General features: G+C 41.6%; 1 protein-coding gene across 13 annotated transcripts in view; it reads right to left on the reverse strand.

Annotated features, from left to right (window-relative positions):
- tacc2 (transforming acidic coiled-coil containing protein 2) overlaps positions 1 to 17761 on the reverse strand; it is a 225407-nt gene that overhangs the window by 91969 nt on the left and 115677 nt on the right. For 11 of the 13 annotated variants that reach the window (XR_004414162.1, XM_033033794.1, XM_033033798.1 and 8 more), the window contains 5 exons: positions 13886 to 14008; positions 9725 to 9844; positions 7646 to 7741; positions 2337 to 2474; positions 431 to 556 (listed from right to left, as the gene is read on the reverse strand). Coding sequence is in view for 12 of the 13 variants with exons in the window: in XM_033033794.1 (XP_032889685.1) it covers positions 431 to 556; positions 2337 to 2474; positions 7646 to 7741; positions 9725 to 9844; positions 13886 to 14008 (603 nt within the window). In the remaining variant the exon portion in view is untranslated. The remainder of the gene's footprint in view (positions 1 to 430; positions 557 to 2336; positions 2475 to 7645; positions 7742 to 9724; positions 9845 to 13885; positions 14009 to 17761) is intronic. The other 2 variants (XM_033033792.1, XM_033033793.1) reach the window with 2 other exon arrangements.

The following is a 17761-nucleotide window of genomic DNA, read 5'->3' on the forward strand; positions in this document are numbered from 1 at the left end:
ACATTTTCACACAAGAGAGCTTTAAGTATGCAGGCTTCCTTTAATTGCGACACACTAGTTTTGAGTCATGCTAAACACGTGTTGACATACACAGCCAATGCACAGCATGGGATGTGGTGACTGTACCTTGTTAATATGAAAGTGCACGGGCAGTTTCAATTTTGCCTCCTGTGTGCACGTAATGGGTGTGTGTTAATTGTGTGTCATAATACCCAAGTGTATTTTTGGACATTGTCCAATTTCAATCCCCAAGTGTTTTCTCAGTTCTGAAGTTCAAAACATACATGTCAGTCAGTCAGTAACACTCAACACTAAAATACAGCAAACTAAAACCTATTATAATCTTCTATTAATTCCGCTTTGCTGTAAAGATAGAAAACAATGCAGTCTCAGGATAATAAGAACATAAATACAACTTTCCACCACATACCTCAGAGGCTCTTGAAGACCTGTTGCAGCAGTCTGTGGTTTGTTGAAGCCTTCAGGTGAAATAGGAGGTGATTCAGATGCAAAACGAGAATCTATTGGCTTTTGCAAATCACGAGACACGGACGCACTGCAAAATGTGAAACATAAGACGCCAGCTCAAAAGGTATTCTCTCTTTTGAATTTGTTACATTAAACTAACAGAGCGGATGTTATTGCAAATCATTTTAATATTTATCGTACAGCAAAAAAGTAATTAATGTACACACATCTATCCTAGGTTGTTAAGAAAGAATGCTTTCAAATTTCAGATATTTTTTCAGATATTTACAAAACTCATATCCATTTTCCTATCATCTCGGTTATTACAAAGTATTGTTGGGCAGCATCAGTTACCTCTAAGCTCGGTTGGTTTCATTATAATTTTACACAAATCTAAATAATTTTGAATGGTAAGAATCTAAAGCGAAGAAAGAAACTGAAACTGAAGTTTAATAATTTATAATCTTTATAATTATCACATGGATTTTTAGTTACAAAGTACTTTGTATTGAATACTGTTGTTCTACAATATCCAACATGTATGCTTCCACAAGTTACCCATATCACATTGAGATTTAACAAATGTGGGACCGAGAATGCATAGGATCACAACAAGATCAGTGGGGGGGGCACCCAAATATGATGGAGATATTAACCAAAAGTATTACACAAAGTTTGATGTTGAGTTCCAATGAAAATGTGCATTGGTCACTTTTGGCTTGGTAAAGTAAAAGGATAGAAAAATAGCAAAAATAAGAAAATGATGCAACAGTAATTACTCAGCTAAGGTAAAAGGACATGAACCTAAATAGCTCATCCTCAACAATTTGGTTAACCTTCACAAGCTTCAATACTGTAGCCTTCAGCTTCAGGTAATGACACCAGTTCATTCTGGAATTCTATAAAATATGGTCATGATGCAGCTCTCGGAGACTTTGGTTAAGCTGCATTCGGAGTGTTGCAAGCAGGTCTGGTCACCCCATCACTGGATGGATGTTGAGGCTTTGGAGAGGTTTGCCAGAATGCTGCCTGGATTATAGGGTTTCACCTGCAGGGAGAGGATGGAAAAACTTGGATTGTTTTCTCTGGAATGTTGGAGGGTGAGGAGAAACTTTTAGAGGTGGATGAAATTATGAGAGCCATCGATAGGGTAGACAGTCAGAACCTTTCTCCCAGGGCGGAAATGTCCAAGACATAGCCATAACGCGAGAGGGGGAAAGCTTAATGGAGATGTGCGTGCAGGGCACGTTTCTTTCCCCCCACACAGAGTGGTGGGGACCTGGAACGCATTGGACGTAGATAAGATGATGCTTTTAAGATGCTTTTAGATTTTCACATGGAAATGCAAAGAATTGAGGATTATGGATCATGTGGAGGCAGATGAGATCAGTTTAACTTGGCATCATGTTCAGCATAAACATTGTGGGCCGAAGGGCCCATTCTTATGCTGTACTGGTCCATGTTCTATGATTAAAGATAGCGGAGTCAGGGGATATGGAGAGAAGGCAGGAACGGGGTAGTGATTGGGGATGATCAGCCATGATCACATTGAATGGTGGTGCTGGCTCGAAGAGGCGAATGGCCTACTCCTGCACCTATTGTCTATTGTCTATTGATTGTTTCCCATCTTAATAATTAATATAAGCTTGAGGATAGATTTTGAACTTTATTTGGAGCGCAAAATGATTTTTAGGAAGAGCAGAAAGTATAATCAGGTCATTAAAGTACAATATAACCTTAAACAGGCAGTCTCCATGCTAGAAGCATATCCTTCTCATTTTTTTGTCCTGTCTGATCCTCAGTGATGCTTAGAACTTCAAAAACCATAATTAACCTAATTTTCTTTTAGAAAGTCTTGCACTACATACCTCACATGTTGTTCATGCAGGCTAGTTATGTCAATGGATGGCTCGACTTCATCATCTGATTGTAGAGGCGAAAGTAAAGGAGGTGTTGAAGCAACAGGAGCAACTACTGTCCCTTCACATTCAGTCGGCACAGAAACGCTGGAGAAAAATAATTATAATCAACATTACTTTGTATATGTTAAGTTAAACTGGCAGCATCTCTTTTTGTTAGGTTAAAGCTTTTGCCAATTTAACATCAATGTTAAAACTGCAATATTAGAACACATTTGTGATTTTAAATCACTCCTTACTTCCTGAAGTTTATAAACACTGCCTCTGTTTAGTTTAAAGCTTATGTAAAATCTGAACAAGCATATCATGCTCCTGGGATATTGACTCCTTCGTGGTCTATACTCTCTGTATTTAGTGATTAAACGAATGGTCCTTACAAGGGACTATCAGTAGCTGATGGTGCCCACAGATATCAGCTTTTATTTCTACTACATTTCTCTTTGCGGAGCAAGACAGCTGTTCCCCACTGGATGATAAATGCGCACATCACACACTGTGGTGCACAGTGGTGCCATGATAGAGTTGCTTGCTGCCTTACAGCACCAGCGACCTGGGATCAATTCTGACTACGAGCGCTGGCTGTACGGAGTTTGTACATTCTCCCTATGATCGCATGAGTTTTATCCAGGTGCTCTGATTTCCTCCCACATTTTAAAGACTTGCAGGTTTGTTGGTTAGTTAGCCTGTTAATTGTCCCCAGTGTGTAAGCTAGAACTGTTGTATGGGTGATCATTGGTCGGCAAGGACTTGGAGGGCCGAAGGGCCTGTTTCCATGCTGCATCTCTAAAACTAAAAATTAAATCCTCTGCATCAACCACTAAGAACACTCTCCCAATGCAATGCCATAAGTCCACCTTGATCTCCCCACCTTCTCAACCAGCAGCTGAATCAGACAATCTTCATCTTCTCCATCTCAGTCTTTAGCTGACACTCAATCTCCAGTGATGAAAGTAATTTAAGATTCCTATCAATATGTCTCTATCAGTAACATTGCCAATTTAACCTGTTTAAACTGATTGCTTGGGTCACTTTTGTACTGGTATGCACACTGACCTACACTAGCTTACTTTCACCTCTGCCATGACCTATCTCTAATAAAACATAGACACCAAGCCATTTTGTAGGTTGTTTCAGGCACAGTAGTGTCCAGGTCGTTGTTTGTTATCATGTGGAGTATGATCCCAGTATGGCACGGATACCTCTTGTTAATGAGCAATTGATCTTTATATTTAATTGCTTCTAAACTGCGTGGATCAATAGGAACATTGACGTTTTGCTTGAAATTTGCAATACTGAACTGACACAGTGGAATCTTCATTCAGTAAATCTGGCCAAACGAAAACATTGAAAACAACTAAATTCATATTCACTGTCTAAAGTGTAATTATGGCTAGAAATTAATGCCCAGTTGCAGCACCAATTATGCCCTACGGTTAATTGAATGAATATGGGAAGAGAACAACAAACCAATTCAACAATATAACCACGGAGAATACATGTCTAAACAATAGCAACTGGTGAGTCAGCACTGGACTCAATCACTTGGCAATTACATTAATTCAAATCCCTTTGCAGATCCTAGAAATTACTTCCATACTTGCAGTTAGTTTCTACATACACTATTAGAGTCAGAGAGGCACAGAGTGATACAGTGTGGAAACAGGCCTTTCGGGCCCAACTTGCCCACACTGGCCAACATGTCCCAGCTACACCAGTCCCACCTGCCCTTGCATCTACTTCTGGCGGCTGCCCTCTTTATTCCAGAACCTTCAGTGATCACTATAATATCCTGCATTTCAACATTTGAGACAGACCTTCATTTATAGCACAATTAAATATTTTTACAATAAGGCCCAAGTCCGCTCCACCAAATCCAGAAATCCTTTCAATCATCACACTATCCCTTTGCCTGCATATTTTCACCCACAAGGTTCACCTATTCCTCTGTTCCTTGCAGTTGCTTGTGGTCACACGCTCTTCACACAGTGGAGTGTCATGGCATAGAGATCTGTTCAGGTACAAGAGTTAAAACGCATCGAAAACCCAATCCAACCAGGGCCAGTCCAAACCTGGCCCAACTCAAGGAATTGTAATTTGCTTGAGACCCATCACAGCACTAATGCAATACGTATATAATTGGAACTTTTTGCATATCTTTCATTCATTGTTCTTTATCTCACTACATCATCGTCTATATCTCTCGTTTCCATTATCCCTAACCAGTCTGAAGGTCTCGACCCGAAACGTCACCCATTCCTTCTCTCCAGAGATCCTGCCGCAGAGTTACTCCAGCTTTTTGTGTCTATCTTCAGTTTAAATCAGTATCTGCAGTTCTTTCCTACACTTATAATCAGGTTCTATTGGGCTCCTGGCAACTTCTGAACGTTGGTACATTTATTTATAATAAGTCAGCCTGGCTTTATCTACAAGGAGCTGCAAATGTGGGTTTACCAAGGGAAGACACAAAATGTGGCAGTAACTCAGCAGGTCAGGCAGCATCCCTGGAGAATATCAATAGGTGACGTTTTGTGTCAGGATCTTTCTTCGTACTGAAACATCTGAAGAACGGTCCCGACCCAAATCATCAGCTACCGTGTCCTACAGGGATGTTTACCCGATCTGCAGTTACTCCAGCATTTTGTGTCTTTCCTTGGTCTACCCAGAGATTGGCTGACTTTTGATTTTTTTAGATCTGGATCAAGTTCAACTTGATTTGATTCGCCAGGCTCCAGAAGGTGGTTGCTTGATGAATTTTGTGGGCAATCAGATTTTCCTAGGTTAGGAAAGTTCTGTATTCTGTTTAGATATGTTACACAAGTCTAATGGCATTCCATCAGCACTTCAAAACATCATTGCAAAGAAAATTGCTACAAAAAGTCTCAATTGTTGCCCATGGCCACAATATTTTGTTGAAATGTATGTCACAGCCAAACCATTCACAGACTCCAAGGTAATAAAAGATTTGTTTAATAAAGGGTTCATTACCTCGAGTTTGCCCTCTTTTCCAGGAACCAGATTGAAAGTGCCAGATTTACCAGGCATTATGTATTTGGATTTGCCAGAGTTTTTGTATCCATGTTTGATTATATTCTACGAATTAATCTCTTCAATGTAAAACAGAACATAATAAAACTAAGAACTGATGAAAGGTTTGAAATATCAAGTCTCTTTATTTCTTCACTGTTGCTACTTGATTTTGTTTAGTTTAGTTTAGTTTAGAGATACAACGTGGAAACAGGCCTTTGGGCCATCGAGTGCACGCCAACCAATGACCACCCACACACTACGCACTAGGGGCAATTTTACACAGACCAATTAATCTAAAAACTTGTACATTTTAGGAATGTGGGTGGAAACTGGAGAAAACCCACATTGTCACAGGGGGAACATACAAACTCCACACAGACATCACCCGTAGTCAGGATCAAACCTGGGTTTCTGGTGCTGTAAGACAGCAACTCTACTGCTGTGCCACTGGACTGCCCTGATCTAATAATTTCCATCGCTTTGAGATTTCCAAAATTCATTGTACTTTGCACTATGTAGGTCAAAGTTATTTGGCTAATCACAGGACAATAATATTCTTGGGCTCTTATTTATCTATTGCAATAGTCTGATGATTACTCAATGTCCAAAGTAATATCAGCAGATTGCATCTTAGGGTGTGAAAATGCATTACCTATTTACAGTATATACATCAGAACTGAACATCTTAAGTAACAGGTGCTGCAGAAGGAGTCTACTTCAAAATGTTTAATTTAGGCTGGAGTACTTTGCTTTATATTAGATCACTGTCAATCTGCTGTCTACTATTGAAGAGGCCTCACTTTCAAAAGGATAAATTAGGCAGTTTCTGTGCTGCATCGCTCTATGGTACTATGTAATACAGGAATAAAAAGGAATACATTTCGGCAGATATGGGTATTTCAATGCTTTCGGACACTTGACATTCCAGTCACTGTGTTAACACGATGTGTTAGGTGTGTTAATGTCAACCTCACAATATTTAATAATGCAAGTTGATTTGGACAAAGATCTTGCTAAATAACAATTGTCTTGAATGCTCTGCACTAGCTGGGCTTTTGGGGCTCAAAGATTCTGTCTCCTCCTTTTTTATTTCAGACTTCCAGCCCCTGCAGTTTGTTGAATTTCATGTGGATTTATTTCTTACCCCAGTGTAACTTTATTATTTTTTAACCGTGGAACAAATTAATTTTCCATTGCTCTATTATACTGCATTCATAATTATGACTAAACCAAAATACAAATTGAGCAGGATGTAGGAATGCAATACACAGAGTTAACATTAAAGGACATTAAAGATATACTGTATAAACAATTCATGAGATTTACCACAACAGAAAGCACTCCACATAATTACGTGAATTCAGTATATTACCAAATTAACAACAAAAGAATCTTCACAATACTGTTGTGCAGGAGGAAGAGATCTAATCATTCATGAGGCACAGCGAAGCTATAACAAAAGTTTTATTTATTGATAACTCTGTACCAGCCGGTGAGGTGGAACTGGGTTGGACCATATGACTCACATTCTATTGTACAGCAAACAACGATAATTTACTCAGAAAATAATGGAGGAGCAAAAACAGCACAACCATCTTTCAATAATAGTAGGGAAATCTGTCCAGAAAGTTGCACAGTATAGAGGATACTTATATGCACTGTTAGAAATATTGTGTGTAAAATCAATCACACTCACTTATAACATTTCTGTGATTTACCTTAGACTTTAGAGATACGGCGTGGTAACAGGCCTTTCAGTTCACCGAGTCCGCTCTGACCAGTAACCCCGTACACTAGCACTGTCCCTCACAATAGGGACAAGTTGCACTTTACAGAAATAATTAACCTACAAACCTATATGTCTTTGGAGTCTGGGAGGAAAACAGGGAAAACCCATGCAGTCTCAGGGAGAATGTACAAACTCTGTAGAGACAGCACCTGCAGTCAGAATTGAACCCGGGTCTCCGGTGCTGTAAGGCAGCAACTCTATCACTGCGCCAATCCAAGCATGATTGATATGCGAGTTACCCAACTTTTTCCAATGTCTTGGTTAGAGCATTGTCATCAAATGTGCCCATTAACAAGGAATGAACACATTGATGACTGAATAAAACAAAGCAGAAACTAATATTCTTCTATTAATAATTGTAAAGTTATGAGACCTAACTGAGTAAAACCTTTGTTCTACAAGATGAATGTCACAGAACAAAACCTTTTGCTGATTGTAATACCTTTTCAAAACATGGTCAACTCCAAGACCATCGTCATTGCTGCAGACAGGAGGAGGAGCAAGAATTGGCTCTGCAATATCACCATTCAAAGTATTGCTGGAAAAACAGAGGGATAAGGTAAATAGGCAACATCCAGTCTAGGTTCACAGGCTTAAATACATGTTCAATATTTCACTCAGTGTTATGAACTTGTTTCAACCGCTGAAAGTACAAGACCAAACCAAAAATGTTTTAAATATTTAAATCGCTATAAGTTGTAAAAAAGATGAAAAGTCTAAGGAAACGTGCGAATTGTTCACTACATGTGTCCAGTTAGGATGAAATCTGCCAGCAGCAGATGATCATAAAAACTCACGCATTGGGAAGCCGAGTATATTTTAATAAATATTAGGCTTTAGAGAAACAGCACAGAAACAGGGCCTTTGCCCCACCATTCCACACTGACCAGCGATCATCCCATATCACTGGGGCACAAAGGTAGAGTTACTGCCTTACAACGCCAGTGACCCGGGTTCGATCCTGACTATGGGTTCTGTCTGTACAGAGTTTGTACGTTCTCCCCGTGACCGCGTGGGTTTTTCCCCCGGGTGCTCCAGTTTCCTCCCACACTCCAAAGACATTCAGGTTTGTAGGTTAATTGGCTTCAGTAAAAATGTCCCTAGTGTGTAGGATAATGCATGATTATGCATTGCTGGCTCTGTGTTTTGTTATACTCTAGACCAAAACAGAAGCAATTCTGTAGTCAGCGCGGATTCGGTGGTATGAAGGGCCTGTTTCCACATTTTACCTCTAAACTAAACTAAACTATCCTACACACAATGGACAATTTCCAAATTTACTGAAGCCAGTTAACCTACAAACTTGTACGTCTTTGGAGTGTCGGAGGAAACTGGAGCACCCGGTCACAGAGAGAACATACAAACTCCATACAGACAGTACCCAAAGTCAGGGATGAACCCGGGTCTCTGCTGCTGTAAGACACAACTCTAGTGCTGTGCCGCCCCCAGTACATCGTTTAACTAATGTATTTTACTGTATTTTCAGATGGAGAGATGGAATCTATGTTTTTAATGCATTGCTAATTATCACTTATTCGGCCAAGGGAATAGAATACACAGAGGACAGTGATCATACATAAATGTACAGCACGTCCTTAGACTGCCGCCAAGGTCAATTTATAACCTCCTGGAAATTACTGTGGTGATGCCCTTGCTTGTTTTGCCTGAGGTTGTCTGGGACTAGATAGACAGAGGAAGATGTTCTTGTTGATAAAACGTCACTAAAACAAGCAAACAAAACAAATGCATTCTGTTGCTCAAACTGTTTTTGATTCCTGCTAACATTACTCTTTGTCAGGTAGCTTTATATCCATACTCAATGGCAGCATTTATCCAGGAACTGCCAAAGCCAAAAAATAATAATTTCACAGAGTTGTGGCATGATTTGAAGCTCAGAGCAGTGAGATATGACTGCATGTCGGGCTTTAGCTTTACCCTTTCTTTGTGATTCTGATAATACATGCCAGTAGCTGGATTATCCTGTGCCACTTAAATGATACTCACTTACAAGAAACAATTGATTCTTGCATTTCAGGTTCTTACACTGAAAGGGCAGATAGCAGGGGTAAACAAAAGAGAGTCAGTTGAAGGTAAGGAATGGAAGGTTCGTAAGGATCTGAAGAAGAATTATTTTCACCTACAGGATGACCAGAATGAGTAATAAACTATCTGAGAAGGTGATGAAGACAGAAGGATCTCATTACATTTAAGACGTAGTAACATGAACACTTGAAGCACTGACATAGAAAGCCATAGGCCAAGTGTTAGAAAATAGGATGTCTTTAGTTTATTGTCACATGTACCGAGGTACAGTGAAAAGCCTTCGTCATGTGCTAACCGGTCAGCGGAAAGAATATACATGGTTACATTTGAACCATCCACAGTGTACAGATACATGATAAAGGTAATAATGTTTAGTGTGGTTGTCAACATGGATCTGTGTACCAAAGGGCCGATGTATTTCTATGATTCTATGAAAATCAACATTCCTCATCAACAATAAGACTGCTGCAGTACTTACTCAAACTCTTTTAGAAGGTTAAAATGTTCATCCACACCTTCAGATTGTGGAGATGAAGGAGGAGTTATAGGCAGGAAAAGACGACTTTCTTGCTCTTCAGTATCACTAGGCACAGCAACACTGAAATGTTAAGAGCAAGATAAACAATATATTTTAGAGCATGCATTCATTTCCTAAAATATGCTGGTTTCAAATCACAAAATACACAAATAACAGTGTTCATTAATAAATTCAATATAACAATTTTAAAAATCTAGATTCTTAACACACACCATATACCATTAAAATAGCTGAACTGGCAGCTCCTCTGAAATCTGTGAGCAGTGAGAGGTCTGAATGCTTGAAGATACAGGTAGCTTCATATTCTGGGCAACACGTGGATTAAACCAGGTGTGAATACTTGTGAATTATGCATCATGCAGTTTGATCATGAAATGTTAAATTCTAGAAAGAATCATATTATATATAGAGTACTTTGCAATAAAATGCACTGAGGGTGACCATTCAAAGTGTTCATAATGTGTCTTGACCTCTTTATTATCATTGGGTTTTTTTTCATCTTTGCTTTTTGACCAACAATCAGGCTAGATGGGGTTCAAGTCCAGTATTCCAACAGTGCTGTGAAGAAACTAGTTTGCAGAGGAGCTTTTAGGAAAATACATAATTCTTGTACACTCCAGCAACCCTGGATAATAGTAAAATCATAGCTACGGTCAGTAGAAAAATCAATCGAATGTAACCTAAAGCTAGCCAACATTCCCTATTGAGGGGTCCTTCCTGCAGTGGAATACATCCGCAGCTTTGTGAGGTTAATTGAGGTGGTGAGCTACATATTCACAGCAAAGCAACGTTGCATCCTGACTGATATCATATTCTGCCTAAAACTCAGGCATTAGCCGTGTTTCCTCTAATGCAGTCATCATAATAAAATCCACCATGAATAGCTCCACCACGTGTGCTCAGTGGCCATGCTGGAATTAACCTGGGACCCAGCACCCTCAGTCTAATGTCGTGTAGAACTGCAAAGTGTACTGCTTACATCGCAATTCTGTGGAAAGTGCAGATCCTGTGTTATATCACACCCTGTTCCAGATTATCCAACCTTGAAAAGTGGTAGCACCCTCACATTCACGATTTCTGGTCTCCGAGTCACCCAGTTCCTGGCCTCCCTCTCATCCACTCCCACATTCACAATCTCTGACCTCCCTCTCATCCACTCCAATAGTCTCTGGCCCTCCTCTCACCCAGTCCCAGTTTCTACTCTCCTTCCCCCTCACTACCTCTCTCTGGTCTCCCTCAGGTGAGAGTTTCTTCCCAGTCTCTACTCTCCCTCTTGTCGACCAGCAGAGACTCTGTACTCTCTCACCCATTCCCAGGGTCTCTAGTCTGCCTCTCACCCACTCCAAGGGTGTTTCGTCTCCCTCGTGCTCAGTCCCATGGTCTTTGATCTTTCGATCAGCCACTCCCCAAAACACTTCAAAACAGCTAAACACGCTCAATCAATTAAAAAAAAATCTATATTTATAACTTCAGGCTTCACAGCCATTTCCCTCCATTGAAAGCAGTAGCAATTATGTTCCTGCTCCAGGCCTACACTGGGTTAAATAGTTCAGCTGGTTCTGCATTGTAAATGTGGAGAACTGCCTCACCTTCAGTCTCCCTTGCTGGACTCCAAATGGGCTGCAATATCAGAGCAGTTAGCAAAACGCAGATCAGGATTAGGGTTTCCACAATGGGAGTGCAACAAATACTCTCAGTAACATCAATAAACACAAGCCGTTTTGACTGCGATTTCCCAGGAAGATCAGAGCTTCCGGAGTTCACAGACTGCGGCTCGTGGCTAATAGGAGAGGGATCCAGCTTGTGATGCAGTATCCACAGCAGTTGTATGAATCGGAGTAGCAGCAGTGGAAGGAAAAGCCAGTGGGACCCACACCAGCTGTGCAACACGCACATCTGCTCTCTCCCCCACCAACTTCAGGCTTCATTTGACTCTAAAAGCTTATGAATATTTGCAATAGGGAACAGTGAATATAGTGAACATTTGTCCCACAGCACATATAGCAACACAGACTGGGACATAACGGGCATCACCTACAAATGTGGGCAAAGCCACACATCACTCTTTTGCACATCAAATGTGTTCTTCTCAACCGACTGTATCTTCCACATATTAGTTTCCAGTACACTCCTAGCATACGTATGATGGAAAAGAATGCAGATATTGTCCTTTTTCAGATCTGGATGTTATATTCTCCCTGGCTGGCTCCCTTTTATCACTATCCCCTTGACATGCACCCAGATGCTTATGATCCAGAAACTGCACCGAATTGCGCAGTGGCCTCATGTCATCCCTTGCGGGCAGGGGAATTGTTATTTATGTCTGCAAATCCCTTCATCCACTGCAAGATCAAGCCTTTGCTCTGTGCATCAAGGCTCCCTTTGTGCGACATATCAGAATGCCATTTGTCCATAAGCTGGTTGAGGTCCACACTAATGTATTGACTTGTAAAGCTACTGTAGATGAACACAATATTCCGTTTTCTGACATCTTTTGACATTACAAAGCATCTGCAGTATATTATGAAGCAGGATAGCACACTGCATTGTTCTTCGGAATAAAGGATAAATTATAGCCAAACTGGAGTACATAGAGGGTGATTTTCCCTCTCTTCTGTGAGGACACAGTGCTCTTTATTTGGCTCAAGGGGTTTTGCTGCAGTTACAATATTTCAATCCAACTGCAGCAATTGCGTGAGTTACAGTGAAAATTCCCATTAAACTGGTCGCTTGCTGTTCCTGTAAAACTAATTTTAGATTTTCTCAGAATTCTTTTAATTTCTTGGAGAGATAGCAGCCATTGTAGAAGGCATCAAGACTGACAACGTTGACTGCATTATCAGTTTTTCAATGCTGAAAATGGCCAATGGGATAAACCCTGCCCAGTTCAAGCGTGACTCATCTCACTTGCATTTCTGCTCTTTACACCATAAGTGGCCTTTATCATAGAAACATAGAAAATAGGTGCAGGAGTAGGCCATTCGGCCCTTCGAGCCAGCACCACCATTCAATATGATCATGGCTGATCATCCAGAATCAGTACCCTGTTCCTGCTTTTTCCCCATATCCCTTCATTCCGTTAGCCCCAAGAGCTAAATCTCTTGAATCTCTTGAAAACATCCACACTGCCTTCTGTGGCAGAGAATTCCACAGATTCACAACTCTCTGGCTGAGAAAGATTTTCCTCATCTCGGTCCCAAATGGCCTAAATTATCATAACCACACATGTGTGTTACTCATTAACTTTATTACCATTCAAGTGTTTGCATGAGAAATAAACATTTCAATTTCTTTAGAATTAAAGTTGTATTTTCCCTTAAGCAAACCAAAGGAAAATTGGCAATCAGACACTATATTCGATTGCCAGAAATCAACATATATTGTATTAAATGTCAGCCAAAAAAAAGTCAAAATGTAAATAAGGGAAATACTGATTTCCGATTCTTCAAATCAAATGATCACAGCCACGAAAGAAAAGGAAAATAGTTCTCCCCAAATGTCCCGCCTCTGATTAAAGCGATAAACCAGTATAAATGGTCTAAATTAGATGGCAAAATTCCAATGACATAAAGTTTGGCTAATTTTGATTAATTACCTATTTTATAAATAAATTGTTTCTGGAAAATTCACACAACTCTCTTTTTCACACAGAGAGTTGTGAGTCTGTGGAATTCTCTGCCTCAGAGGACGGTTGAGGCCGGTTCTCTGGATACTTTCAAGAGAGAGCTAGATAGGGCTCTTGAAGATAGCGGAGTCAGGGGATATGGGAAGAAGGCAGGAATGGGGTACTGATTGGGGAAGATCAGCCATGATCACATTGAATGCTGGTGCTGGCTCAAAGGGCCGAATGGCCTATTGTCTGCTGTCTAAAATAAATATCAATTTGCCAGAAGGGTGTAAATTTGTTTTAAACACTGCTCTTTCTTATTAGTGGGTCAATGGAAAGTCATTGGTCATCTGATTGACGTGAAGTCACTGTTTATCTGACACTTTATCAACTTATCCAGCTGGAGGCTTGAAAAATGTAGAGCCAAGCCACTGCTAAAATTACACATCGAGGATCTATCTTAAAATATTAAAATGCATATGAATGTTCAGTACCTTAAAGCAGACTGCTCAGCATTATCGTGGAGAAAGATAATGTCGTCGGTTGGAGAGGTGACAGCAGGATCTGGTAGCACAGCAGTACAATCTGTATCGGTGATATCAGCAGGCACAGAGGAGCTGGTAATAAATGATAACAAAAACTGTGTCTTGTAAAGATGTTTAGTTTAGTTGACTTTAAAGCTACAGCATAGAAATAGGCCCCTTGGCCCACCGAGTCCCTGTCAACCATCGATCACCTGTTCACACTAGTTCAATGTTATGTCATTTTCTCACCCACTCACTGCACACTAGGGGCAATTTATGGAGGCCAATTAACCGACAAACCTGCATGTCTTTGGGATGCTGGAAGAAACCTGAACACCTTGAGGAACCCCACAAGGAGACAGGAAGAACGTGTAGACTCCACACAGACAGCAGCTGAGTTCATGATTGAACCTGGCCTTTGGCCCTGTGAACCACCAGCTCTACCAGCTGTGCCACGGTCCTTCCACCAAATCTTATCAAAACATTTTTTTAAATTGTATCTGTGAACAACTAACCATTGTCCATGCACTTTGATCAACAAGTATCCAGTAGATATACGAACCGCAAGTTGAAAGGACAAGTGGCAGGAATAACTCAAGGCTGGGTTCCGGGAACCTCAAGCCATCTTAAAGACAACACAGGGAAGCAAATCTATTCTGCAGCATTATTAATGCAAGATCAAAATATCTCATTTATTTTGAAATTCAGAAACCAGAAAGTAAATTTGGTTATAAGAATCAGCATTTTCAGTTTTAATTTCAGATTCTGGGCAAGTTTTGTTTTCGAAGGAACTCAAAATAGTAAGAATGTAAATTTTACAAATGAGGATGTCTAGCTGAGGGTCAAATAGTAGAGTTATTAAAGTGACTGACATCTGCTGTAAAGAATTTTATCAGCTGTTGTCTGTCTTCTGACTGGAGTAAATTAATAGTGGCTATCTGGTAACAATGATACTTAAGGCTGCCTATAGAGACAACATAGTTGTTAAGGCAGAGTTGATTTGATGAGGTAATTCCCCATTTAATCAAGCTTTGTACCTACATTGCTTTGTGTAGTAAAGAACTGCAGATGCTGGTTTAAATTGACGGTAGACACAAAATGCTGGAGTAACTCAGCAGGACAGGCAGCATTTCTGGAGAGAAGGGATGGGTGACGTTTCGGGTCGGGACCTTTCTTCAGACCTACATTGCTTCACTGGCTGAGATTTATATTATCCAAATAACATAACTTTCACTGCATTTGTGAGTGAGGCGGGAGAGGCCACAGTGCAGGTTGGGGAGTTGGCATCCCGGCCGTGGTGTCGACTGACAGGAGAGGAGACCAATCTGCGCATGCACGTTTTTAAAGATTTTTAAACCTTAATAACTTTTTTAATATACCATCGATCGGAACAAAACTTGTTGTATTTGCAGCACATGGGGAATGGTGAGTAAGGTGGCGAAAAATCATAGCGTTATCGCGTACATAGAAAAACCGGAAGAGCACAAGATATGAGTTTTAGTTATGTACTAAACGAAGTCGGACCTGTGTGTGGGCGGGAGGATGTGTATAGGCGGGGGTGTGTGTGGGCAGGGTGCCTTGCGGGGGGAGGGGTGTGTGTGGGGGGAGATTGTGTGGGAGAGAGGGTTATGTAGGGAGTGAGCTCGGTGAAAAGACGGGGGAAGAGCCATGGGGGAGAGGGGGACATCACGGGGGGAGGGGGGGAAGGAGCCAGCGAGGGGGACCAGAGGGGTAATGGCTGGAATTGGCGATGTGATGGGGACTCACAGCGGGTGCTGGTCGCTGGTCGTTCTCCTCCGCCGGGATCAGAGTCTCCGCTTTCCGTTTGGTGACATCGGCGACATCTCTGACTCCGGGCTGGGCTGGGTCTCCGACTCTGGGCTGGGCTGGGTCTCCGACTCTGGGCTGGGCTGGGCAGAGTCTCCAATGCTGGGCTGGGCTGGGTCTCCGACTCTGGGCTGGGCTGGGTCTCCGACTCTGGGCTGGGCTGGGTCTCCGACTCTGGGCTGGGCTGGGCAGAGTCTCCAATGCTGGGCTGCTTGGGGCTGGGCTGCTTGGGGTTGGGCTGGGCTGGGCTGCTTGGGGCTGGGCTGGGCTGGGCAGAGTCTCTGATGCTGGGCTGCTTGGGGCTGGGCTGCTTGGGGCTGGGCTGCTTGGGGCTGGGCTGCTTGGGGCTGGGCTGCTTGGGGCTGGGCTGCTTGGGGCTGGGCTGGGCTGGGCTGCTTCGGGTCGCTTCTGGTCCCTCCGAAAATTGTGTCCGATTGGAAACCTCCGCCGGCCATCCTCAGCTCCAGTAAAGACGCGATGGTGCAGGAAGGGGCGGACCGTCCCGGGGAGTGACAGGGGAAGAGACTAATCCATGCGGCGCTGACTGGCAGGAGAAGAGATCGATCTGCGCACGCGCGGTTTTTAAGATTATTTAAACTTCGCTAACTTTTACGACATTCAACCGATCGGAACGAAACTTGGTCCACTCACAGCACAGGAGACCGGTGAGTGAACTGGCGAAAAATCATAGCGCTATTGCAAACCGTTTTTGCGTAAATAGAAAGACCGCGCAAACCGGAAGATAACAAGATCAGAATTTTAGTTATAGTATAGTTAGAGGAGAGATAGATAGATATACAGTATACTGGATATGAGTTGCACATCTGTATTAACAGTTAATACCACTGCAAGTTCCAGTGAAAATATCTACTAGAGCACAATGGTTTCAGAGTCTCATATCCTGTGACTGAAATACATTTTAGTTACTCTGAGAATTTAAGATTAACGCCATAGAAAAAAAGCAAACTAAATAAAAAATCAATTAAAAACAAAGATGTTTAACAGAATTTTTGTTTACAAAGCTTTCTTCCAGTCTCTTTTTATTTAACGTGTTTTATGTCAGAGCAGTCTTCGTTCGCTGTACCTTTTAAAGCAGTCTGCCCCTTTACTTACTTGGTTCCTGGTGTCTTCATGCTCCCATTAATCAGTGGAAATTTGGAAACAACTTACATTTGTATTAGGTTTTCAGTGCCAACAGACTCATTCCTAAGACTGCTCAGCAAGGGAAAAACCCACACACTGATGCCTTGTAATGTCATATCTGTATGGGAAAAAAATGTGTGAACAGGAAGGCTTTGCTGATAAACAGCAACGCGGAAAGCCTCACCCAGGAGCGCAAACGTATCGCTGGGACACTAAAAGCCAACAGGCTAGCAGAGCTGATATCATTCTGTGGTCGTATCAGTAAGAATTAGATGGAGACTGAGGAAAGGCAAGGCTGTAGACTTTTAAACAAAACAAAGAGAAGCAGCAAAAAAAAACACATGGCTTGGGAAAATTGGCCTTGATTTACTTTTAAGCTTATATTGTCACTGGGGGAGAATCATGAGGGGAAATACGTTGTCATAAAGCCGGTCTGCTTGGCTGAGATGTGGTCAATTATACAAGGAAGGCCAGCTCCCAGCAATGTTCAGAATGCAGCAGGAAACCTTCAGACAGGAAGAGGCCAGGAGGCCATGATACTGAACCCTGCATTTACGTCTGAACGTGAAACTACGTCTGAACGTGAAACTGCGTTGAACATTGTGGTGTCTGAGAAAGCCTCCCCTCTTGATGTCATTCACATTTGTCAGCTAAAGTCATCCTTACTAATTTATTACTTATAATCTAGGAACCTGGATTATTAATCCAAAAAAAAGTGTTCAAATTCCATCACGACAGCTCTGGAGTTTTACCGAGGTTAATATTCCAGAATTTTGGTAAGAGAAATGATTCTTAGCAATGATGGAGACAAAAGTTACTAGACTTATAAAAATCCACCTGGTTCACTCATGTCCTTCAGGGGAGGATCCTACTATC

This window comes from Amblyraja radiata, chromosome 15 (genome assembly GCF_010909765.2).
Source record: "Amblyraja radiata isolate CabotCenter1 chromosome 15, sAmbRad1.1.pri, whole genome shotgun sequence".
Lineage (NCBI taxonomy): Eukaryota > Metazoa > Chordata > Chondrichthyes > Rajiformes > Rajidae > Amblyraja > Amblyraja radiata.